This window comes from Salarias fasciatus, chromosome 13 (assembly GCF_902148845.1).
Source record: "Salarias fasciatus chromosome 13, fSalaFa1.1, whole genome shotgun sequence".
Lineage (NCBI taxonomy): Eukaryota > Metazoa > Chordata > Actinopteri > Blenniiformes > Blenniidae > Salarias > Salarias fasciatus.
In genome coordinates, this window is record NC_043757.1 from 18,840,171 (window position 1) to 18,867,265 (window position 27,095).

A 27,095-nucleotide genomic window follows, 5' to 3' on the forward strand; every position below is an offset into this window, starting at 1 on the left:
TCACACCGACAAAAAAAGTTTCTTGTGAAAATAAAAGTAAACTTTCCTGGTTTTCTGGTGCTAGCACAAAACTTTAGCATTATAATGACATGCATTCCTTGTTTTGACACCGAGCTTGAGCATATGTTATTTTAAGTTCAGTGACTATGTAGATTGTGGGTCCTTGTTTTGTTCCTTGTTTTGCATGACTTGCACGGTGTGAGCCAGTAAGTCTGAGTGGTTATGACAATATATATAGGTCTATTATGCATATATATGTATAATAGACCTGAGTCCATTATTATCAAGGGACAAACCATTAATCACTGGTTTAGAAACTTTCCCTTAAAAGAAAGAAATTCTCTCAACCAGACAATTAAATGGGCTCGTCGACTGATCATGGATTCACAGCTGTGCCTACAGTCGCTTTATAACATGCAGGCGCAGCGACTGGCCTGCTCCCTTTCCAATGACAACTCCAATCCGCCAGCCCGAGACTTCCAGCTCCTGCCATCTGGATGGAGATTTAAAGTCATAAAGACTTAACACTACACCATATAGGAACATGTTTAATCCTGCCGCTGTTTCCCTTTAAATAAGTCTGAGTGCACTTTATGTTTAGGTCTTATTATTGAACGGAAGCCTGACTTGGATTTACTTATTTATTTTCCTTTTGTATTATGCTTTTAACAGGTTTTTATATTGGTATTTTAAGTGGTTCTTTCATTTATTTATATATTTCACTTTTAGTTGGGACGCTGAACCTTTGAGTGCCTCTCCATGTGTGGGATGTTTTTACTGTCCTGTTTTTTTTAAATGTCTGTGTGAATTGTTGGACTGCTGCTGAACAAACCTACCTGCAGAATCCAACAAAGTCACCTTCAACCTATGAATTATGTGGTCTGGCTGCATTTGGTTTTATTGAAGATGTACCGGCATTCAATAATTCAAGACACAGAGAAGGATTTGAATGATTAATTCAGTCACAAATTTTCAGGCAGTAGTGGAAGTGTCTGTTTGACCCCTTTACAGGGATCACCTGTAAGGTTCTCTAGTTGCGTAGTATTTGTGCCATTCGCCCTACGTGTTGAACCTGCTACCTGTAACCTGCCTTAATAGAATATATTTTACATTGGATTTCTATAAAATCACCTTAGCACATCACATTCAATAATACTGAATTCAGTAATAGAAAGTAATGGAGTTTTAGCAACAAAGGTTTCTAATCCTTTGATTTAATTGTTCGTTGATGGGATATAGTGTTGCAATTTCCAAAATAAAACTACCAATTAGGTGACCTTATCAAGTTCATGGAAGTAAAAGGTACTTTTCCAAAATTAATGGGCAAAAATATGACAGTCTTTATATCAGTGTATGAGAACTTTAAAGCTTACCTCGCACATCAATCAACTTTTTTTCACATTTTATTTGATCTCATTGTTACTTTGGAATGAACGATAAGAAACAAGAATCTTACATTTGGATTTCACTTACCAAATGTTGCTGATTGAAGACTTTGTCCAAGCACCATCGTGAAGACAGTAGCATCAAATAAAAATGATGATATTCAGTGCTTCACACAATATAAAATGCATTTTATTTAAACAAAGCATTTTATTACATCACATAAACTGTTGTGCTCACTCAGGATCATTACAATGGTGTAAATGGTAAAATAATACAAACATTCATCTTTATTTCCCCGGTTTAGTTCTATCATTCCTATGAATACATATGAGTGTGCTGAGGCCTCTGTTCACTCTCAGAAAGATGTCACAAGTCAGTATTTTGATCAGCAAGCGCCCTTTAGCCGACTACTTCCTCTGATAATCAAACCACTGGAGTGCCTTTCTTTCAAAAAGCCAGTTATGATTGCTTCCCCGTCATTGAATGTAAGGTTATTTCTCCATCTGTTCTCGTGTCTGCCTGGAAAGCCGCATCCTCCTCTGCCTCTCTTCGAGCAGCAAACTATTAAAAATGCAATTGGATGGGGGTGTTTACTTAATACCACAAAGCCACAATGCACAGGATCAATACAAAGGAGCATCGCATGAAAGTAATCAAGTGCCCATCATCAATAATGAATGCCACAATCAGCAGGGATGGTGGGCTGCTATTGTGAGGCAGCTGAATGGGAGAAAGGATCGCAGGGGAGGAACCATTATGCATCGCTACACTGGTCAGCTGTTGCAAAGATGATTATTGTGATGACAGTGGCGATGATGGTGATGTGAACTCAAATGTTCGCAAGAACATTTTGCTGGAGGGGATCATTGTGGCTTAGTGTTGCTATTTTTCTGATGACGTGTAGGAAGAAGGAAGAGGACGCTTATTTTTGCGCATAATGCATTGTTGTTTTGTTCTTTTGCTAGTTTTTTGCTGTGCAGTCTGTGAAATCGTGTTTACGGATTAAATAACGTGCCGGGATGCTGGGCTGAGGCTTTGCCGCTGTTGCTGTGCTGCATCTTACCTTATTTTACCTAACAAGTCGGAGGCAGCCACTGAAACATAGTCCAGCAGGTCTTAGTTTCACACAATGTGAGCTTTGACTCATCGTCAACACACGATAAGCGCTTCCTCTCAACAACCCAAACCCACATTGTTGCTCCTCTTCACATCAATTTACAAATGTGTGTCCTTTATTTGCTTTCTGTAACCGCGCTGGCTTGATTTTACACTGCCTGCATTTAAAAGGCTGTATTTGCTGACATGAGGGTGAGCATTCATTATTCACCACGAGCTTTTTAAAAGGGAAGTCCACCCCTCTGAAACCTGCAGGAGAGAACTCCCTGTTTAATTACATATGCTGTAACTGGTGCTGCCGATTGTGTCCACCCCAGCTGAATAGAGAACCTTGTTTACTATGAAGTACATTCATCAGCATAGTTGGAATTCTTTTGCTACTGTGTGCATGAAAGTAATTTCCCTTTCGTCTTTCTTCCTCTCCCCAGGTGGTGTTAGTCTTTGCACTCAGCATCGGGGCCCTTGGGATATACTTTATAGACTCCTCAGAGTAAGTATCAGATTCATGACTTTGAGCTTGGAATGGAGGTGGGGGTGAGGGCTGGGGCGTCAGTAGGACATCTTGAAGAGACCAAACACACAGGGAGAACATGCAAACTCCACGTAGAAATCTCGAAATGTTTTACTCATGCTGCTGCAGCTATACTGAACACTTCAAATGCAGATGAAATGCTATTCATATATTGATATTATTGGCCTACATACTGTGAATCAGAGTCTGATTAATAGGTGCGTGCGCACGCACACACACACACACACACACACACACACACACACACACACACACACACACACACACACACACGCACGTGTGGTGCATCTGAGGATTTGTTTGTCAATGAGAGGCCTGTCAGTTTCCATGGTAACTCAGATATGCAGATACAGTATGCGTTGGTGAGTTAGTTCTACTGTATGTGTGAGTACGGGAGTGTGGGTATTGTCAGTGCATCCCTGGCTGGCAGACACCCAGAGACAGATTGCAGGCTTGGCATCCCTCCGATAACCATTGCAGCTACTTTCGCACCATACAGCTCAAAACAGTACCTTTGAAGGGCGAGTTGAGGGATTTTTCAGATTTATTTCTTGAGATTCTCGCTCCTCGAAACAATGTCTTATTAGTTCTGGCGGTGAATCAGACCTGTTAGTCAGGATGCTACAGTATCAGATAAAAATACAACAGTGAAAAGGCACAGAGAAAAAAAAAAAAGAAGATTATACTCAACATAATTCATTTTTATAGGGTAAGGCTGTTGTCTAATCAGAAATATTGTACATTTATTCTTCAGAAAAGCAATTGGGTACCTGCCATGAAAGCCCCACTGCTGCCGTTATTTTGTCATATAAATCACTGTGTGTACTCTGGGTTAAATTGTCTGTTTATGTTGCTTATCTTTTATTGATACATTTATTTTGCGCTCGAGCCAACAATTTCTGACAATAATAGCAAGCGCAGCAGTATGTCGTGGCAGTATGATGATTTCCTGGATTTTAATGTAATGTACTGTTTGCTTATCACGATGACCAAAGTCGTCGCTTCCAGACATGTTCAACTTAATGCATTTCTCTAGAAAATAATCAAAAGTGAACACCTGTGCCACGCGCATTTCTTCCTGTGGGTGTACGTTATTTCATGCACCATTAATTTACTCAAAATAAAGCTATATGTTTATGTTTACTGCAGTGCCCGGGGTTCAGAAATGTTCATTGCAATGAGATTGTATCATATTGACCATTCACGTAACATTGTGTGGAACATTGCCATCATACTCATTCGTTACCTTTGTTGCCTGTTATGCAGAATTATTATTGAGCTGCTGTAGTTTATTTTCACTTTAATAACCGTTAACTGTGAAATTATTTCTCAGACAAAGTCGTGTGTCTCAGACGTGGATGTGTAAAATTCTCAAATTAAGTAAATCAAAAGTGCAATCCAACTTCTTCATTCTTATCTCTCAGGAGCAGAGGAAACTATTCCTGGCATGGCTCCAGTCAGCCATTTGTATTTCAGGATAAAAACCCTTTCTTCCTCCACAGCTCTGTCTCCCTTTATATATTCTGCTGATGCTCCTTTTTTGTTTTCCTTTTTGCCTCCGGCGTTTTGTAAGAAAAAAAAGGAGAATCAAGACACTCTTAAAAAAAAAAAAGTTTAGAATCTTTTTAAAATATTCTGGTGATTTCTAAGGAATCATAGGGGTTTTCCCACCTCAGTCCCAATCAAACCTTGGCGATCACAACATCAATTTAGCAATATGGGAATAAAGAAAAAAATAACAAAAAAAAAAAAAAAAAAAAAAAAACTACCTGATTTCAAGCTGTTTAAACAATAAAGTGAGTATTTTTCATGGAGCTCTGTGCTAATCACACATAATATGTCAACAAAAAAAATGTCTGAAGAGTGGAGTAGGAACACAGATGAGCCATTAGACAACAAGTGGATGCCCTGCTTTGCTATACTGTAGTGCACTTGTTTTTTTTTTTTGTTTTCCTCTGTTTCTCCATCGTATCTCTTATATTAAAGTGCACACTTTGAGTGTATTTCTGTGTGAGTGGGCTTCCCTGAGGCATTGCCCTGATCTCTCTGTGCTCCCATTAAGCCGAGGCCCTCTCCAGCCTCATCATCGTGATTAGCTCAAGCTTGTCACTTGAGTGTTTGCGTCCTCTCAGGGGGGCTACTGATCAACCCAGAGCAGGTTCAGCTTACTCTGGGGGTTCTGACATCCTGAACAGGGCCGGGCTTGTGTTATAGCAATGCTTTCATTACAGCAGCTGCAACCTCTTATGTGTAGGACATCATATTACATGTCAGAGTGCCGACCTGGCTTGAAATTTTCCTCACTTATTCACTGGGAAGGACAGTTCTCACAGGACACAAATATTGACATGCACACTTAATTCGATCGCTGTGTGTTATGTTGCATATGCATGATTTTCTGAAGTATGGGAGGCTCACTGGATATGACTCACATTCTTCATTCAGTGCTTACTTGCTAAGATAGCGCCACAGATGACCTTCTCCCCACCTAGCTCCTCGCTAGTAAATGTTAATGACTGAGGAATCAATGAGCGCTGATTTATAGGTCACTATTTTAATGGCAGCAGTTACTCCACCGAATGTTGAGGGCTGTAGAAAACAGAGTCATGAGGCTTATCAGGCCGGTTTCCCCCCTTTGTGTCTTCCAATCTACTGTTTTTGCCATCGGATAAGGTGAACATCGCTCTGAAATCATCTGTGAAAAAGGCAACAGTAATGGGGAGGATTACGCTTCGGTCCCTGTGGTAACTGAGAAAAGAGACATGTGGTGGAATAAGTGCATGTGGGTTGGACCTCAGGAGCCTAGATGGGCTTTTATGTCTACCTCAGTGAAGCAAGCTTGTCCCTCTGGGCAGGGACACACACATGCACACACAAAGTTATGCACACCTGGAAAAACACTGAGGAAAACAGAGCTTTCTCGTGGTGAGGTACAAGCGTCCCTGGAGATGTTTTGCCTCTACCTTTCTGCAGGTGGGGCTTTCCTGGCAGATTTTTTTTTTTTTTTTTTTGGGCAGTATTTCACAGCAAACGTCCTCAGAAAAACACAGCAAAGCACTGAGTGGCTGAGTCTGAAAGTATGGAATTGTGAATTGGATGTCCTCCCAGTTGAGCACAGAGATTACTAGTCACTGAATTGGCAGCCATGTTGTTGTTAAGAAGACAGTTTTTTTTTTTTTTTTTTTGAATGAATATGTAGCTGCACTGAAAATCGCTGTCCATCTGTTCGTGTGGTTGTTTATCACAGTGCACTTCATAACCTAAGATAAGACACTGCCTTTTCTGTTCCTCTACAGGAGACTTTGACTTGCCAAACTGATGTTATTTTGGTGATGTTTTCAATGGGTTGGATACTGTGTCCTCCTCTCCCACCCACATCAGAATCTGCTTTAATACCTCGGCTCATCCCTTATCCTTCATCCCTTCTCTTTTCCTCCTCTGTGCTCCTGTGAAACAAAGGGGAATGTAGGACAAAGTCTCTGCAGGCTGCTCTTAAAGGGATGCCCTTGTTTCTGCTCCACTTCTGTTTCTATTTCTCTTCTCTCTCGATCCCTCCGTGTCACACATACAGACTTTTTTTGCATGTACACGCTTGCACAGTCACGATAGCGTGCACACAATTGCAGTTTTATGTCAGAGAGACCACTATCTTGTGCCTGTAATGCTATCATTAGTGCGCGATCAATGTCAGCACTAAAAAAAGAAGCAGCGTCTAATCACTAATTAATGGTGTAAGGTGAGAAATATGGCTGAGCGGTGAGACGAGCTTGGCAGACTTTGTGAAGATGAAGCATTGCCTGTAAAAGCCTCTCCTGAGGGCGTTGACGGTACCTGGTTGTTGTGTTTACATTTTTAAAAAAAGAATCCCTCAGTCTTGAATCAGAGATGACTGTACAGCCACAATAAAACTTAATTCATCATTGACACCAATCCTGAGTGGCTTCAGATAGAATCCACGAGCTGCCACAGTGACAAATGACTCATTTCAAATTTACATTTTCAGTAAATTTCTCAAAGTGGTCCAACTCGAGACTGATACCATTTTATTACTTTTGCCCACACTTTTAACTAAGAAGTTCCCGTTCTAAATGAGTGTCTTATCATTGCCCGCCTCTCACAAAAAAAAAGCCTTTTTGAGACTGCATGAATTAGCTTTTTGATTAGTTTAGACATTTGAACGTAACATGGGATGATCTTCAGAAGTGGCTTGATAGATTTGTGTGTGGTGAAGCTGTGCGTTTAACAGAGCAACCTCAACATGTGAAACGCAACTAATTTGTAATATAATAAAATGACCACTGGTGGTCAACACTTCTGCTGTCCGATTTGTTTACTGGATTGTTTGCGGAAGTTATTATGACAAGTGGTGCCTGTGTTTCATATGTAGTGACTTTGACACCCAATGAATGATGATTAGCAGAGAAACCTGTTAAAAACAAGCAACCTCAGGAATAGTAAGAGCACATTTTCTCTGCTTATTTATAAAAAGATAAAAAAGGACAGGTTTTTTTTTGTGTTTGTTTGTTTTAGTGAAGGTAAACACACACACACTTAACATTCAGCAATATAGACTGGTAACAGCAAAGATTCAGCTTGTAGGTCTATGACATAAACTAAAGTATTTTCTATATAAATACTTGGCTGTACACCTACAACAGGAAGTGCTGGCATTAAAGTAACTAGTTACTCTATTATTTTGCGTGTTTATGCAGCTCACACAGCTTAAACTGTTGTCATGATTCCCAAATGGGTTCTGCACATTTGCTACTGCGCTGGCCTCTTCTGTACTTCCTATCAGGTGATTCTTCTATTGACTGAGCCTTCATTTGCACTTCAAACAACCCACAGTGGTTTGGAGCCGATCAAGGCTTGCTGGAGTTTGACGCACAAAAACAAACTGGGCAGGTAATGGTTTGCAAAAACAAAAGAACAACAGCAAACAAACCCGAGTGTGGTCACAAGAGTAAATGTGTCACACCTCAAAGTACGAGAAAAACATCAGCCAGATATTCGAAATTATTTGCGCAGGTCGTATTTTCTTGATTAAATAAATTTCTCTGAAACTGAAAGTTATTCTGCATGAGGACAGCTAAATGCACTGATTAAACGACCTGGAATTAAACCAGACTGATATTGTCAAGCGAGCGGAGGATGCTCGCGGTGCTTTTGTTTAATCAGAGTGCTGATAAGGATGTTCTGTTTTTGCATAACCACAGTTTTTTTTTTTTTAATCACTTAATGAGAAGAGTGATGTGATGCGTGTAGTTCAGTCAGTGTACTGTAACAGTGGCTCCAGAATAAATTAACCATACGCTTCATTGTCATTTTCTCTGGTTATGTTGCAATTCTCCTTTAACCTTGTTTCTATTTTAAAAGCATTCACCTTTTTATTTACTTATTTATTTTCATTCACCTCGCTCAGTTTTATCGTATGGTGTGAAGTTTCTTTTAGCTGTGTGCTATTTCCATCTCCATGCTTCTTCTGACTGAAATAAATAACATCACTGTGGAGGAAACCGCCTGAAGCGAGATGCACCGCATTTGCATTTGGATAAAAAGAAGCAAAAAAATAAAACAGAGGTATCTATTTTTAGCTTCTCAGGAGATTTATTTGTCCATCGCCCTTGTAGCTACTAAAGCGTTTCTTATTTTAGTAATGGTGCCTTGACCTAAATCAATCACTTAAGCACAAACCTGGCCTCCTTCAGATTCGCGGACCCCTCCCTGCTCTGTCCCCCGAAGAGCTGGCTTTCTCACATTCAGATGTAGCACTGGACACGTTCATAGTTTTCTATTTCAGCATTTTGGTTGCACGTAGTGGCTTGAATACTTGAGCATTTGATCATGGGTTGTGCACACCGGTGCGACGTGCCTCTCTGTGCTTACTAGAGCAGCAAGACATTGGTGATGTGCAGAAGGACTCCGATTCGGTGTGTGTAGCACTGTGATTTTGAGCATCAGTCAAGTCGGCAGCCCATGTGTTGTTATTGTTTTCCCGGGGGAAAACCTTGCTGTTGCTCCTGCACTTAGCCAAGGTCGCGGGCGGGCTAACGAAAGACTGGCTCCTGCTGACTGACTGAAGGTGTTTGGGGTTATTTTTAGAACATACCTTGTTGCCCTTGAGAACAAACGAGGTTTTACCTTTCTGCTTTCTTTCCAGAGGCTGGGTTCCTCGTCAGAGAAGGTTAAGGCAGGGAAACATTTAATGTCCAGAAATAGATACACATGCTTTGCAGTCTTCCCTCAGGCATTCATTATTCCCCCGTGTGTGTCTGTATGTAGCTTGCATGTCCTTGGTGGACTTGCATGTTAGATTTTAATCTATATTAACTAGAAATTAGTCAAATGTTTACTTCTTCCGACGTGTCTAGTTGACATTCATGAGAAGAAACCTTCAAGGGTAGAGGGGTGTTGAAGTGTCTTCTAATCTCTGATGAGGGGCTCCGACACTTCGGTAACCCCTGGTTTGCACACATCTTCCTCCTCTCTCCCTCGCGCCTAATCTGTCTTGCCGCTGTCTTTCTTTCGCTCCCTCTCTCACCTCCTGTCTTCCTGTCACGCGGGGCGGTGTAACTCCAGGCGGTGCCAGGGTTTAAGGAGTAATAGGAACTGCGGTGGGCAGATCTATTTTCTGCGGGACACTGGCAGCATGTGGCCAGGAATCTCCAGTGTGAAGTGACATTGAAAGGCGTAATCGGGATTTCGTCTTGCCTTACATGCTGTTTGCGTGGGAAAACAATGCAAATAGTGGAACTTGATAACAGAAACACCTGCGCAGCACAAGGGAATCCAAACCAACTGCTGTGCAGAGAATAATAGTACATTTGAGAAGCTTATGACGCTTTTTGTTTGTTTGTTCAGGTGAGCTGCTGAGTGAGCTGGGTAATTATTTCTCATCCGTGACAGGTTCATGTATCGTGTGATGTGTATATTATGCGTCTAATTTTTCCGTTGTGGATTTCTAACATATAAAGAAGTGGGGAATTTAGTTGGGACCAAAGCAAACCTACAGAGGTATAGAATACATTTAGTGGCTTCACATTTAAATCTTCAATGGACTGAGAGTTAATATCAGCATAGTCAATAATAGGCAGTATTAAATAAGAGATGATTTCTTTCTTAATCGGAAAAGTAAAGACTGAGCAGCCGAGTGAACTCAGAGAGCCGAATGTTTCCTGATGATAAAACCATTATGAGACTCAAAGGAGAGTTCTGCTTCACTTAATAGTCCAAGATTTGTAAAGACTTCCTCTTTTTCAACAAGAGACCCATTTAGAAACATTTAGATCAAGTTGGAGTGAATAAGGAGTATCAGTGACTGAAAACTGACAAGATTTCCAAGATGAGTTAGAACTGTAAAAAATTGTGTCATCGGCACACAAATGGAATGATCAAGTGGAGTTGACCTGAGATAAATCATTTTAATAGATTATTAACTGAAATAAAAAAGAGAAGTGGCCCTATATTGTTGAACCTTGATGAACTTTCTGAACAGTGAGGCAGTAAGACTGAGACGTCTGAATGACAGAACACTGAGGTTTACTGAGAAGAAATGCATCAAACCACAGCAAAGCTTCATGTTATGAGCCAATAGAAAGAGGCTTATCTAGAAGGTGGGGATCAACCATGTCTAAAGCCTTCGAGAGATCAATAGAATCTGATGGACATCTTTTGTAAACGGAAGAAAATATATCATTGGTGAATTTTAGGAGAGTTGTGGTCGTGGATGAAGCTCAATGAAAAGCTTACAAGAGAAAATCTGATGCTCATTTATACAATTAGATAAGCTACGACGTGTTGCTTACATTGGTAAACTGAGAGGAAATACAGATTGAAAACTGAAGATATAGTTTCTGTATCAGAAATTATTTTGTGATTGAATTGCGTGTGATGAGTGGCGTTATTATCGGTTTCTTTGATCACCCAGTTTAATTGCTTTGAAAAATGTCAAAGGATTGTGGAACTCTTCAGATAAAGCTGTCTTTGTGATAATTAGCTTTTGGATTTTTTCAGTTTTACAAGCATTTCTCAGAAACCTGTCAGTAATGCTACAGCTCCATCCACTGCTCCACTGTGATTCCAGTTTCACCACTTGATTCATTTCTTTATTTATGTTTATGAAATCTTTTCTGTGTCTTTCCCTATCAGAATATAATTTATCCTTCAGAAATGAGGTTCATTCAGCAGCTCTCACTTTCATATTTTTCACACATATCAGCACTTTTTCTCTTGAATATTCCAGTCAGGGTAATTACTTCATTTTTAACTTGCTTTTGAGACCACAGCTCTGTGCCTTTCTAACATCATACTGATTTCAATCCTAGTGAATTAGGCCGTAACATTTAAAAGGGTGTCTCTATTTATAGCCTTCTGTGTCAATTAAAAAAATAAAGCCCAAAATATAAAGAAGACTTAACTCTACAAAATAAAAGAGGGGAAAAAAATAACCACAAGAGAAGACTTAGAGATTATTGAATGTGATATCTGGAACAGGGACAAGTAGCAGCCACACAGCTGCAGGCGGACCAGATAAAACCGTTGATGGAGCAGATTCAGAGCAGTCTTCAACCATCCTCTCTCAATCAGAAATATTATTTGATCTTGTTAACTTGAAACTCCAAAAATACCCTCCTTAAACTACTTTTTATCTTTCCTCTCTGAGTACTTTTGCTTTTACTGCACAAGTGTCTGTCCTGCAGTTTGAAAGCTAATATTTCTTATATTTTTTTTCCACCTCCGATTAATTGTCAGATCATTTTAAATTATAGAGGTATGAAATATGTTTAACAGCTCTACAATATTATGATTGCAGTAAACTCCCACACCAATTAAGTTGTAATTTCCCAATGTAATTCTAGGCTGAGGAGGAAAATACAGGCTTTTCCCAGCATGCATAAGCGTCACTGTCGGCTGACGGTTAGACTTTAGACTGAATTTAAGCTTGTGGAGGGTAGTCACTGCCTTGCTCTACAAGGCAAAATCAAAAAGCCAAATTCAGTGAACCACACACGCCCTGAAGTGCGCCGCCGTGCTCTGTCTGTATTATCAAGAATGCTGTGAGTCACATGACTGTAGATGAGCACGGTTATTCAGAATGAGGCCAGAGCTGAGCCCAAGGGGAAACGCCACAGTGACCACTCCAAATGGTGTCTTCAGTATGCACCATCTGTGTGTGAGTGTCTATATGGACGTTTACACTCACATGTGCTTTCTGTGTGTTTGTGTTAGAGTTAGACAAAAGGTCTGAAATGTTTGTTTAGGTTGTTGTAGCTTTTATTGGATGAGATGTTGTGTCAAATTTAAATAAAAAAAAAAGATTGCAGTGATTTGGAAACCTCATGAACTCATATTTCTTTCATACTCGAACACATCAGATGTTGAACATCAAGTATTCTAACATTTGGTAAACTGACAAATGTCATTATTATCAGTTTGGAAGATTGATTACTGGTATGATGAAACTGGCTTGCTCTTCTCTGATTCTCTCATCTTTTCTGGTGTATTATCCTTGGTTCCTTTTACAGTTCTGTGTCTTCTTTGCTGGAATTTTAATTATATAACAGGCCAAATGTTTTCTTAAAATAGCACCTGGACTCGTCTATCATGAAGCCACGCTGTTGTTGTTCTCACATTGTCTTGCTGGGATATGCAAGACCTTCCTTGATTGAGATGGAGATAGTTGCTCTTGTTGTAAAGCCTCCGTGTACTTTTTAGTATTGATATTATATTTATACATACAGTATGTGAGCATCGGCCTCTTAATCTTTGAATGTGTCCAACTGTTTGTTATGTGGGTGTTTATTGGTGAGTAGCTGTCTGCATGTTTGCGAGCTAGACACTCTGCTTTAAATTTCAAAATGGAAGCATAGCTGTGTTTAAAGTCTGAAAGCAAGTGAAGAAGGAATATGATTAAAAAAAAAAAAAAAAAGAAGTTTTTTAAGCAAATACTGAATTACCCTGACTCATTTTTAATCACCCTGGCACTGAGACAAAGTTTTACATCATAAAGATCACATGAGTCCTGAGGATATGTTCAAGACAGGCCGCACACTCATGAATTACGAGTTGGATCATCTTCGAGCAATCTGTCTTCTCTGGCATGTCTGCGCCCAGCCAACCGTTATAATGGGGCATCATGAGATAAAATGTCTGATGTTAACTGGGAGATGATTAAGCCGTGGTCCTCTGTACCTCTGGAGGTTCTCATTAGGCTTTAAGCTCTATTTTGGATCTCACACTGTGTCCCTATTGGCCCCATGCATACAGATATATGCTTTAAAGTTTAATTTGAACGGATGGGACTTGTAACTGTGTACTCTTCTAATAGCCTGGTGTGTGTTCCCTTGTCAGGTCTCCACAATCCCAGCGGTCGCCTATAGTCAGTCGGATCATGATGCATATTCATGCTTTTTCCCGCGGAGGGATTTCTTCATCACCGGCGAACAAAATGCTATAGTCCCTTGACCGAGTGAAGAATGGAGTGTGCACACTGCCCGTTATTGCTTTTGTTGAGAGCACCCACTTGCTAATGGTTGATCATCACACGGTAAATACGAAGATGGATTGTGTGACAGACCTGACAGACCCGGCTCGTTTGTCATCTTCTGCCATTAAAGCGTCACTTGGGTAGCTGCTGCGGTCTCTGCACACTTTCTTTCTATGAGAGGGAATATCTGCTGGAGTAGTGGTGTTTGACAGATTCTGAATAATTTATGCACGCTGAAAGTACCGTCACATCAAAGCAATTACCACTTTCAGTTTATTTTCAGCTGTTTCATCTATATGTGATTGACTTGACAGTCAGGTCTTTCATCTAGCGGTATGACCCTCTCGGGCTTGGAATTGCATAGCGCTGGTGGTAAATCACTGCAATGCTTTTTAGTTGACTGGTATTACAGTGCATTTCAATTTTATCGAATTTATCAACTGACGAGTGACTGCCGCCGAAACTGCCGTGAGGCAGCAATCATTTTGACTCTGGAGAAAAGCTCAGTGTCATTTCATCTTGAAAGTTTGAAGACGCCCACAGTTTATATCAGATCTGTAAGATTAAAAGAATTCTGAGGAAAAAAAAAATCAGGGCTTATGTGAACGACTGAAAAGGGATTCTGATTATTACTGTATTTTCTTAAAATAATTCACCCATCACTCCTTTGAATGAAAATATATGATGTGATCACATGGTCTAATAACTTTCAACACATTTTCATAATTAAGAAAATAATTGGTATTTGAGCTGTTTAAATTCCATTCATTCAAAGTAATTTTGCTCATATAATTAGTAAAACTACAACCGATTTGTAGATTTCTCCTCACACCTCATAAAATATTCACAATTTACCAAAGAAAACAGGCCAGCAGTGCACAAATAAATAATGTTGAAATCAGCCACAGTTGCCACCTGTGTGTTTCCAAGACAATAGAGACGGATGACCCTCGTTCACTGTCAGCTTGGAGGAATCGACCCCTGTGATAATGTCTTTCCTTCTCCCTGTCTCTCTGTTTTTTTTTTTTTTTCCAGTCCTATAGAATCCTGCCAGAACTTCTACAAAGACTTCACGCTACAGATTGATATGGCCTTCAATGTCTTCTTCCTTCTTTACTTTGGCCTGCGGGTAAGATGCCTCATGTATGCTTGTTCGCCCATGCACACGGGCACACATGCATGTGGCGTGCACACTGACGTAACATTCAATTCACAGGCACAACACGGTGAACGCATTGAGGTTTTAAAGGGACACAATGTAAAATCCACGTCATTCCCTCTGTTGTGCAGTAGGGTGTGCTGTTGAGTCACTTTAGCACCAGTATGTCTTTTTGGCTCTTCCTGCCTCTTCTTTAAGTGACTTCATACACCGTCTTACTATAAAATTGTACACCAATTCTTAACCTACTGATTTAACAGCAGTGCATGATAAAGTGTCTTTGAGATGACATTAAGATCTCATAGAGGTGATTTTGCACCTTTAAGCATCTTAGAATACACTTTTTTGCGTTTGTGTAAATGCTGCCGTTACTTCATGTTGCACCCAATATTGAAATTGCAAGAAATCGTTCTTACAGAGCAGATAACAATGCTTACATAAAAGAAAACACCCACCTGATTCATCTCCAAATACTCACGCAGCATGCTTTCAGTTTCGACTGACAGTGTTGTAGCGATGTTGCTGGCATGGCTGTCATGCCAGAGCAGCATTCCAGTGGTGCAAACGCAAGCTTGACATCCTGAATGAATGAATAAATAAACTCATAAGCTGCTTACACCACCAACAATTTGCATGACTCAGCAAGTGGGGTGAAGCTTTTGTCATTCCATATAGTTTGTCAGCATTGTCGGCGTCGGTTTGGGTGTGATGGAGCGGTGATATTTTGTGTTGAATCAAAATGCAGAAGTCATTTGAATGCCATGTTGTTCTTTTACTTCGTGACAGTTTATAGCGGCCAACGACAAGCTGTGGTTCTGGCTGGAGGTCAACTCAGTGGTCGACTTCTTCACTGTTCCTCCCGTGTTTGTCTCCGTCTACTTAAACAGAAGCTGGCTTGGTAAGTCTGAATTTCTTCCAGCTCTCCCTTCCTGTGTTACTTTCACACTCTCGACTTTATTAAGCCATTCTGTACCTCTTGTTCAGTGTTGTCTTGTCAGTTCTTGCTTTCTCTCACCATTTATCATATTTCCCATACACACTGGTTTTTTTCTTCTCTCTCTTTTTTTTTTTTTTTTTTTTTTTTACCCAAACTGAATCTCATCCTCCGCCTTGCTCATTCCCCTCTGTCTCCCCATTACTGGGAGCAAGTCTCCGAGGGTGTGTTGCTTGGGGCTGCAGTCAACTTCCCCTGATCATTGAAAGCGACAGGGCTTGGTTCCTCTGATGTTTCAGGGAGCACAGACACAGCAAAGTGGAGGGACTAATAGCAGTGAAAGTGGCTTAGAGCCGAGCTTCCCTGTGTGTGTGTGTGTGTGTGTGGTTGTGCTTAAGATTGATTAGCAATTGCTGCGCTGAGGCATTGCACCTGGAATACCTCACAGCGGCCCCTTTTAGGCTCATTCAAACCCACACAAGCAAAATCATGCGTTAGGCCCATACACACACACAAATATACACAACCTTTTGCATGAGCAGACTGGAAAATACCCTAACCTGCATTACATAACGACCTACTTTTCCCAGTGTGTTGTGTGTATTGTGACCTAAATTACACTGCAGTATAAAGAGTTCCTATTGTAGGTGGATCCTTTTTTTTTTGGGTACATTGCCTCTTGACTTTTAAAAACCTTATACAAGAAACTCAGCTGTGCTCATGCTAATCCAGCGTTTGTCTGTGTTCCATCTGACTGCAAAGACTATGAACTATAAGGGGATTTGCAAAGGAACCTGGGAACCAAAAATATGACAGTTTAAATCACATTGAGCCCAAATCAGGCTATATGCACTGAGAGATGTATTATGTTTCAGATCTCTTTGAAAATATTGTTAAAGGTTTGCATCTCATTAATTTCTTTACATATTTTTTTTTATCTAAACACTTTATAGTCATCGGTATTTGCATAACTTTATGTGGCTCTAATTATTATCTATTGTTTATTCAAACCAATCAAAAAACATCATTCCTTCCTTTTATAAAAGTAAAGATACATTTTATTTTAATCTGTTTGTAAGAATCTATCTCATCTCCACTCAAGGTCAAGACTTAATCTGATATATCACCAGGGGTCACATAAGTTAATTAGATTGTGCTTTAATATATAGTCAATAAATAATTAATTAGATACAATATTCCACTTGAATTAAAATGTGAGAAAGAAGAGTTCAGATAGGCTAGAATCTGCATGTTTCCCTTGTTATAAATACTGTAAAACCCATTTCCTCTGTGTAGAAGATGTAGAGATAGTAATAATAACACAGTGTTTCTCTATAAATCTGATGGATAAACTGTTGGAATGAATAGACTTTGAAAATTGGTTGAACAGGAAAATTACATTGTGTTTTTTTAGTTGTTAACATTTATATCATTTAAATTTTAAAAGCCAAATAGATTGTTATTTATAGAATACCAATTGATTATTTCAAATTAATTCAGAATGTTTTCACACTTGAAATTAAAGAAGTGTTCTTTTATGCAAAATCATATAAAGATTTGTGCTGTGAATCAAAGCCTGGTTCGGCCAGAGACTTGGGGCCAGAGACTGCAAGACCGTCTGGGTCTTGCAGGTTTTGATTTTCATGTCTCTAAATATGTGCAGTTAAAAAAGAAAAAAGAAACTGTGAACGTCTGATCTCTGACTTGATGAAGGTTTCTTAAGAAGCTCGCAGTGGCCTATGAATTTTACAAAGCACAGGCTGCGTAATGAATTAGACATGGCCAAGTCGAGTAATCTGGTTTCTGGTATTCATGATGCAAGGCGTCCTCATCTCATCCTGGGAAAACTGTTAATGTTAGGAGCCTCAATGAGAATGATGAAAGATGGTGAAATGGTGGCCGGGTTGCTGGAAGAGCGAATACCTCCGATTATTAAATATCCTGCATATGGATCCACGTAGAAAGCAGGGACACCTTTATATACAAAACAGCTGCAGTGAGAGTTGTTGTGTGCAAACAAAATATGAATGCACTGTTTCTGAGAGATGCCCTAGATTCCAGAGCTTTGCGTTTCTGTATTTGCGTGCATTATTTGAAAAACTTCAGAAGATTCAGAAAAGCGGTTTTCAACAGCCCTGATGTACCAGGTGGCGTCTCCTTTGAACTTTGCAGATGTCATGTGTTTATTACATTTTATTCTTTTGGCATTACACATATAAAACCATGACAGATTTCCTGCTGTCATGAGTTAAATTTACGCTCATTGGTCATGTTATTTTCCTACATGGCGTTCCTGCAAAGCCTGGGTTTTAAAATTAACAGTGTGTGGATCTGCAGTAGGATAGGGTGTACCCTAACAGGCTGCTGATGGCTTTCAGAATACTAATGGTGTGCCGAAAGTGTCTGTTAATATTCAGGCTCTGGCAGGGAACAGGAATCGTAATTAGCTGCTCATATCTTCTATTAATATGGGAATTAATTCCTACAATACCAGGTTGTGACGAGAAAATAAAGCACAATTAATTGGTGGAAGAAAATGTATGTGTATCTCCATTCACCAGAAAGCCCCACAGAGCCATAATGAACTAATCCATAACTGGTGCTGCTCTCATTTAGTTAAGTGTATATACTGTTCATAAGAGGCTTTGTTCAGGGAAGCCAGGGTGGTTGTTGAGAATGTGTTTTGTGCTCCTCATTCCCAACGGATTATTTCATCTCTTCCCTTTCCATTCATTGTAAGGAAACACACACCGCTGCTGGTGTAATACATCATAATTATCAGAACTCTCCCTTCACTCCATAAGCTGTGGTCCTGCATAGGAAGACTGTTGGAGGTGCGCTCCGTTAATAATAAAAAAAAAAAGTCCGTTAATAGGGGTTCTGCCCCGTGCTGTGTGGTGGAGCGTTTGCCCACTCCGCACCCAAGGAAGTGTACGCCGTGTGCATCTCAAGTCATCGTCTCTCTGCCTCTGTAAATTGGACATTGATTAAGAGGAGGAGAGTGATGTGTGGCTAATGTAAGCCTATGTGTAGTATTCTTCCTCTGAATTAATCTTCTTTAACTACTTCAACTTAGAATTTCTCCCAAGAGAGCTCTTACAGCTCTTGAGTTTCTGGTAGAACGTGTGACAAGAGTGAGCCATAGCTTTCATCCAACTTCTCAAACCTATTTCTGTTTTTTTTTTTCTTTCTTTTTTTTGTTTACGTTTTTTTTCCCCACAGAAAAATAGAAATAGTTTAATGACAACCTATCGTAATGTATTCAAGGGCCATAATCAGCAGTCCATCCTGGCCAAAGTAGTAAAGATGCACTAGTTTTGATAACAATCCAGAAGTGCTGCTGCCTTCAGGCATGACTTTATAATCTAACCTGCTACTGCCTCCTGGTGGTGCTTTAGTATACTGTTTGTTGCGCTTTCCTGCTTAAAGAGGCTTAAAGTACCTGACATGTGTATGAGTGCATGTGCCTCATACAGCTGCTGGCAGTACACCTCCCACACACACTCACGAAGGGGGGAAAAAAATTAAACTTCTTTGCATATGTTGCATCTTTGTACAGTCAGGTAATTTAACCAGTTAAATTCTGCATAAATGACTTGTGAAAACAAGTGACCTGCATATCAGCTGAGTGTCTCTGCATTTCCAGCAGTGTAGCATTGTGTAATCTAATCCTGGCGTGGTTGACTGCTCGTATTATCCCTGATGAACCATCCTAGACTGCTGATTGATAAAAGGTCCCTGCAGGCCAGCCCTGCCAGAACATGTGACAGAAGCCGTGCTTTAGCTCGCAAAGCCTCAATGAAGTGAGAGTGGGCACCGAGCTGCAAAACCTTTTTGAATGAACATCTGGTGAGCTGACATGTGCATCTGTGTGTGTGTGTGTGTGTGTGTGTGTGTGTGTGTGTGTGTGTGTGTGTGTGTGTGCACGCACTTCAGCTCAGTGTGCAAGAGGCTTTGGCATGTGTGGGGAAAGAGATTTTCTCATACATGAACACGTGCGCCGCGGACCAGAATTTCATTCAGAGTTTGTTATCCCACACACGCACACACCCACACATGCACACACCCTACTGGCTGAAAACTAACCCTCTGTCTAATCCTATTTGTAACTATACTTTAACCCTAAAACACGTTTTCCCTGCGTCGGGTGTTTTGGTCTGAATGAACTCTTTAGCCCCAAAACAAAGATAAATCCTGAAGTTCAGTATGGGAACAGATTTCGGACCCCACAACAGCAATAAATACTAATCTTCACACACATTAACGTGTACAGTGAAACACAAACACAGATGTCAGTGTTTTTTGGGGTTTTATTTGTGCGGATGGAGCCAATACTAGGAACGAGGCGTTAATTCAGAGTTCAGGACTTTGTTTGTGTCAAACTGATGCTTGTATTATTTCTGCTTTTGTGTATGCAAAGGGCTCCAAACACAAAGTATTACACCTGATCAAACATGTTTGGAAGATTATCTTTCATTGTTTTGGTTTGACAATACAGTACAAAACATTAAAGAGGGGATCTCTAATCCCACAGAGATTTTTGTCCCGTATCAACCAGTGTTTTTTAAATTTCCCTTTAGATAAAGGACACTCACTTCCAGGGATTATTTTTTATTCTGCATTATTGACATCCCTGTTAATCCCTGGTTGTGTTCAGATTTAAAACAAAAAAAAAAAATTAGGTTCAACACAGCTCTGTGTTGATGGGATCAAAGCATCACAAGAGTTATCAGTAAAGTACCAAAAGGGGCAGGAATAAAGGTAAATCTGTTTGGGTTATGGGGATTAAAAGCAGTGCAACAAAATAGGGAAAAAGCCACACTTACATTAGAGCCGACATTTCGCTCAGAGACGTTTTGTGACCAGACTGCGACATGAGGAGCGGATTTGTGGCGGTATTTTTCGTCTCTCTTACCGTTGATTCAACTATTTTTGAAGTTCTTTGCAGCACAAGAAGGCCAAATCAAGAAATATCTACTTTATGAAGAACGGCGGAAGATTTCTTTCGTTGTCGTATCACTCACGCGAAGATTAGCTTCTGGCTGGATTTTGGATTACAGATTTTCCACCGTGAAAGGAACTGAGTCTGAAACAATGATTCCTCCCAAACTGCTTGTTTACCGCCGCGCACACAGCGATCTTAATCTGGAGACCCTCAGAGAGACGAGGAGGCGGAAGAAGTCCTGCGGCGAGCTTTTTCAGAATGGGTACAGGGTGAGGCAGGGCCATCACGGCCAGGAAGAAAAGGCAAAGCAGACTGGCATCTTCCATTCAGTTAGCTCCTGTTTATACATCCTGTCCAACTGGGGTAAGAACAATTCATTTCAGCATATATTGTCCCATTGTGTGGACATCGGCTGAGAGTGTTTCACAGAACGACTGATCTTCAAGCGATTTGAAACATGTTTCCTGTCCAGCATATGGCTCCTCGCCTATATTTGCAGGTAGTAATCTGATTGTGGAGATAATCTCAGTAGGAAATCTTCCGAATTCTGTCACACAATCCGACACATATGTAGAGACAGACACCAGCACACACATGTTCCGTGGCATCAGACATGTTATATAAAAAGACAACGAGGCTTGCCGTCGCATTGTTCTATAATCCCTGCGAGAGCTGCTGTTGGATTCAGACCGATGCTCATGCACAATGTTCCCACTAACGCGTTTCAACTCATGCATAAATCATCATCTCGAATAAAGAATATTGTGTTTCTGTTGTGTCCTCTTGTGCGTTTCGGATGATATATTTGCGTGTCTTGTTTAAAAAAATAAAAGTTGGTCACTTTGCTCACTTGTACGTTGTCATGATGACTGCATTGGGTTGTTGTTCCCCTCAGGTGCTGCTTTTATTTACTGACATTACTGTGGCTTTGTAGCACATGCTAATCCTCTCTCTCTCTCTCTCTCTCTCTCTCTCTCTCTCTCTCTCTCTCTCTCTCTCTCTCTCTCTCTCTCTCTCTCTCTCTCTCTCTCTCTCTCTCTCTCTCTCTCTCCCTTCACAGGTTTAAGATTTCTGCGAGCGCTAAGATTGATACAGTTCTCAGAAATTTTACAATTCTTGAATATCTTAAAAACAAGGTAGGTGTCATTTTTCCCCCCAAAGTTTTCACAAGTTCAAACCCACAAAAACATCATTAGTGACAAAAAAAGAAAAGAGATATTGCTATAATTTATGCTTAAGTGTTCAGAAAAAATAAGAAAAAAGCATTCTATGCTGGATATATTATAAAACACAAGTATGTAGGACCATTTAGGAGGTGAAAATTTATCACTTTGTTTCTTTCTTTTTTTTTTTTTTTACACTTTTTAAATACTGCACTCAATCTCTATAACTTTTTCAGTCCAGATTCTGATCTAATCTTTCACTTACGTTATTCAAGCTTTATCCAACTATATGCGTCACTAAGAATAAACTATCATTTACAGTGGTAACCTGGCAAAAAGGAATGCTCTTTAAGAGAGCTGGGGAAGAAGGGGTAAACCCTGGGTAACACCGGACATGTGGGAGTTTAATAGTCAATTCAAGAGAAAAGGATAACTAAATGATCTGAATGCAGTGTGACACTCCTGATAAAACCATTAGTCAATCTGCTTTTGTCAGTGAAGAGGCTTTACTGCTCGGAGCAGTGAAAAGCATCCCGACAAATCAATGCAGCAGTAAGTGGTTTCATAACTCTGAGGTACACTATTGTGAGTAAAACCTTTATATAAGCTGTGTGATAACTGCACTTCGTAACGTCCTGTTTCAGTGAGAAATGTTTTTATGTATTAAAAAAAAAAAAAAAAAGAAACTAGTTGAGCAATAGACAATGGACAACCTCATTTCTATCCAGCAGTTTAATAATCTGATGGCCCCTTTTGATTTTGTAACTGAAATCTTCTGTTGTGAGTATAATATGAGACCAAACAGGGTCTGTTTTTCCTTGAATTTTTCTTAAAAAAGTGCAAACATAAGTGAACTGTACAGCAGTTGTGTAGTTAGAACATTTAAATGTGTTAAGTCTGCTTTTGAATTATCAAAAAAATGTTATTATTCTACATTATAATAATGAAATAACATTGGAAGTGATCTTTATCTTTACTCTTTTAAGTATCTCATTTTTTGTATTATGTTTGGGCTACTAAACTCCTATCTTTTCTCTGGCCTGCTCCCAGCAAAAAAAAACAAAAACAAAAACAAAAAAAAAACAAAAAACAAAAACGTATTCATAGACGGGCCTGAGGCAGTCATATATCATGTGCTTGTGTACATCTGGTCTGGATGTTTTTGGGTGTTTTATGAGTTTTCTTCTTCTGCCCAGTAATTCCATCAAGCTGGTGAACCTGTGTTCCATCTTCATAAGCACATGGCTCACAGCTGCCGGATTCATACATTTGGTAAGTGGACAGATGCGAAGGCCACGGAGGTTGTTACTGAACCACAGCAGAGGATACAACAACTGACAGATACATCAGCAGTGACACCCAGCAGGTCTCAGGTTTTCCTGCTCCAATATTAGTTTGAAATATAACTGGCTGAGTATACAAGGGATTACAAAACTGGATAATAACGAGACAAATCCTGATGCACTTGTTCAGTGCCTGTGCTGCACTTACTAAAAGTATAAGTCTGTATACATACTAGCCATGTGAAACCTGTTTCAAAATCATTTGTCTCATTTTTTCATGAATATGTAATTTAATGTAACCAAACCAAGCGGACTGTTTTATTTCAGGAAATTAATCATTTTAATAATCTGCTTAATAAATGCTGGCATTGGGTTTCATGGTGCATCTCAGTTATGCAGTAAATTAAAAAAAAGAGTACAAAAAGGCCAACTTTAATAAAGTTCTCAACCACTTGTTCATTGATACTTTAATCAACTATATTTTCAGAAAGATTCAATGCAAACTTAGCTGCTGGTTTTACCTTAAGTTGTTCTGCTCAATGCGTTTCTGAAGCTGGATGTCTGGCCTATGGGTTGCAGTATTAACACTATTAAATGCATCCTCTGTGTCTTAACTGAAGCACCGTTTTTGATGCCATCACAAAATGCAAATAAGTGAGTTAGCAACACCCGTCACGTCAATATTCCTCTGCTTCAGAGCTGACAGAGAAAGCAATGTTAGGTAGATGATTTTGAATGTGTGTGACTCAGGATATCTTCATTGTTACGGGTTCATCAGCATATCTGAGATGAATACCTGACAACTACTTGCAACTGCGTAATCTTGATAGGTTGCTTGCTTGTTTAGACCGTGTGCCAATTAGGTATTGATTTCAGCACTTTTTAGGAGGAAAAATGTATTTAACTATTTATTTATTTATTTTGGGAAAGGGACCTATTTAGATCAGAGACTTTGACACCAAAATGTTTAGGTCTTCTGAATAACCATCAACTCTGTTTATGAAGCATTAAACAGTTATACCACTAGATGGTAGTCAAACCCAATTCACAACAAGAGTCCATCTCTATCTATACACAAGCACAAGCCCTTGAGTGGATTCAAATAAACTTGAGGTCTTCTTTGTTTTGCAAACCCCTGTTCACAAATTGTTGGTGAGAGAGAGCTCTAATCGGTATTCCTCCTCTTCTTCATCTCCATCGCAGGTGGAAAACTCAGGGGATCCTTGGGAAAACTTCCAAAATTCCCAGTCTCTATCCTACTGGGAATGTGTCTATTTGCTGATGGTGACCATGTCTACAGTGGGCTACGGGGATGTCTATGCAAAAACCACCTTAGGGCGGCTGTTCATGGTCTTCTTCATCCTTGGTGGTTTGGTAAAATCAGACTTTACTTTCTTCCTTTGTCCCCTTCTTACCCTCTTGACTCTTACCTGCCCCAATACTAGACTGTTTGCAGTTGTTACAACTTGTAGAATAATTTAAAACATTAAAGTATTTCAAATTATTGCTATTATTATTAATGTTTATATTTATGGAGGATATTGATGATATGCTATTATAGTGTTTTTGAAATGCTAGAACTAGTTGATGTTATTTTTTTGTCTCAGTGTAGTTGTATCCTTCTGTTTAGCCTACTGTATCTTGTCCGCTGTAATTACACTTCCTCCTGTGTCCTCTTTCCCTGATGTGTCTTTCCTTCATTTCTTTTAATAAGAGTATAAGCTTTTGTCTGATAATGTTTGTTATTGCTCTCTTAAAAGCAGTTGCGGTTTCAGGACACCCCTCCTTCCGTGTCTTTTCCCACAATTCCAACAAACACAGGGGCAGGGAGATGAGGCTTAGGCCGGCCTGACTGTTACCATAGCAACAGCAGCCTTCTACTCCCCCCTCCTCGCACCCGCCCTCCCTCCATCTCACCTTCGGCTGATCTTGTGTCCCGTCGAGCTGCCGCTAGTGTAGTAACTCAAAGGCGAGCATGCACGGCTGCAGACACCTGTAAGCACTCAGAAGACCCTGCATCCTCCGTCTTCTGTTACAGAGAAGGGAGGCTTTAGGAAAATCACAGTTACTGTTTTGCGTGTTTGGACAGCTATCCATATGCACTGATGACCTCCAGCTGTGTGGATGTGTGCCGTACCGTGGCCATGGTGACAGAGTGCGTGTTTTCCTCAGCGCTGAGAGCTCTGGAAGTCTTTAGACTTGCACTTTAGCCTGCCTTCTATCAGCAACAGTGACTGAATAATGACTCCAGGCTGGGAGCATTTTAATGCCGGGGGATCATATCAAACACACGTAATGTCACATCGTCCGTCGCGGCGTCGACGTACATTTTCCAAACAGCATTTAGCCGTGTATTTACAGCGGCAGGAGCAGCTCTGCGGGTCTTAGAGTTGGTGTACGCCTAGATGAGTAATATCAGTGAGTATCCCCTCATTACCCGATAACGCTAAATACAACCCTGTGCTGTACAAGTTTGCAAAATGCATCCAGCTCATTTTCTAGCCCAATAAATGAGTCTTAATGTGTTTTGCAGCTGTGGACCATCAGGTGAGCCTATTCAAATCAACCTGCCAGATCATCTGTGTTTGTTGGACAAAACATGGCACATAGGTTTATATTCTACCCTGAGCTTTTGAAAATAAATTATGAAAATAAGAAATCTTCTATACCCTGAAAGGTTTTCGGTGCTATCACAGACTGGCTATTCATCAGCTGTGACCAAATTCTTGCCCATTGCAGGAAACTCTTCCTGAGACCTTCATATTAAATCTCTGGGGCTAGCAAAGAAAGATTCTCTCTCGTTTAGAAAGTCTCTACCAACAATGAGAGGGATGATTTTATCTAATATGCTATTATCCCCGCTCAGAAATCTGGATTCGTGCACCAGGTTCCCCACAACTCGCTCTGCGGCACAGTAGTCTCTTTTTTAGTCTCTTCTTCTGTCTCCTATCTTCTCCTTAGGCCATGTTTGCCAGCTACGTCCCTGAAATCATAGAGTTAATAGGAAACCGCAAGAAATATGGTGGTTCCTATAGTGCGGTTAATGGGAGAAAGTAAGTATTCCAGATGGTTCTGCTGTTTTTCTGTGTGCGGTAGAACCCTCTCTGCATGCCTTTTTCTTTTTTCTGTTCCATGCATGTAGGCCATGTTTGCTCGCTACGTGCCAGAAATTGCTGCTCTCATCCTTAATCGGAAGAAATACGGAGGGAGTTATAACTCGACACGAGGCAGAAAGTAAGTTGAAATCCAGACAAGGTGTGGTTGTGTGACTCAAGTGCACCCCCTGATGCACAGAGAGACTGGGGGTTAGTTAACCTGACCTCTATTAGAACAGCAATGTCGACATACAATTATATAAAAGTCACATTTCTATCAAGTCACACCGCGTGACTGGAGACCTTGGCCATTAGGACACACATGTCCATGCCCCTTTACTCTCTCTCTCTCTCTCTCTCTCTCTCTCCCTCTCACTCTTCCTCGCTCTGTCGATCTTTCTTCTCTACCTTTGAGATCTACCTCTATCTGTCTATCTTCATTCAGAGCTTTCCTGAAGCCATTTGTGTGCCGTTCATCTTCTTTCTTTGTCCTTCTTGGAACATCCTGTGTTGCGCTTTAATTTACTTTGGAAGATAGAGCTTTCATGACTACTACAGCTTCCTAACCTGTGGTGCTTCTATGGATTTTATCTGTGGTCAACATATTTTCTTAATCCAGTCTTGCCTATAGGGATGAATTAGGATCACAATCCTTCAAAACCAAAGAGAAATAGTCATGAAATCCCTACTATCCCTAAAATAGAAAGATTTAAGCATCTGCAAGTGCATTATTATTGGTGGTCCTCTTCAGTATCATCAATCACAATGACCATTGCAGGATACAAATTCTTTTCTTGTTTATTTTTATTTTATTCAATTTTTTTTTTGCCTTTTTTGCATGAGTTAATTTTCTTCAACTGCATCATATCTGGCATGTTCTCTATGACTTGCAGTCTTGTGACTTTTTCATGGAACGTGAAACCTGATGAAAAAGTCATTCTTCTGTTGTCTGTCATCGCTCGCACATCGCACCATCAATGCTTGACATTACTCTGG

General features: G+C 40.2%; 1 protein-coding gene across 37 annotated transcripts in view; it reads left to right on the forward strand.

Moving 5' to 3' along the window:
* The window catches only part of kcnma1a (potassium large conductance calcium-activated channel, subfamily M, alpha member 1a), a 138,918-nt gene that overhangs the window by 65,499 nt on the left and 46,324 nt on the right, over positions 1-27,095 (forward strand). For 31 of the 37 annotated variants that reach the window (XM_030107431.1, XM_030107436.1, XM_030107433.1 and 28 more), the window contains 7 exons: positions 2,931-2,992; positions 14,556-14,649; positions 15,466-15,577; positions 21,619-21,694; positions 22,918-22,993; positions 24,208-24,378; positions 25,966-26,057. In XM_030107431.1, the coding sequence (XP_029963291.1) occupies positions 2,931-2,992; positions 14,556-14,649; positions 15,466-15,577; positions 21,619-21,694; positions 22,918-22,993; positions 24,208-24,378; positions 25,966-26,057 (683 nt within the window). Of the gene's footprint in view, positions 1-2,930; positions 2,993-14,555; positions 14,650-15,465; positions 15,578-21,618; positions 21,695-22,917; positions 22,994-24,207; positions 24,379-25,965; positions 26,058-26,146; positions 26,239-27,095 lie in introns of all 37 variants that reach the window. The other 6 variants (XM_030107432.1, XM_030107454.1, XM_030107456.1 and 3 more) reach the window with 1 other exon arrangement.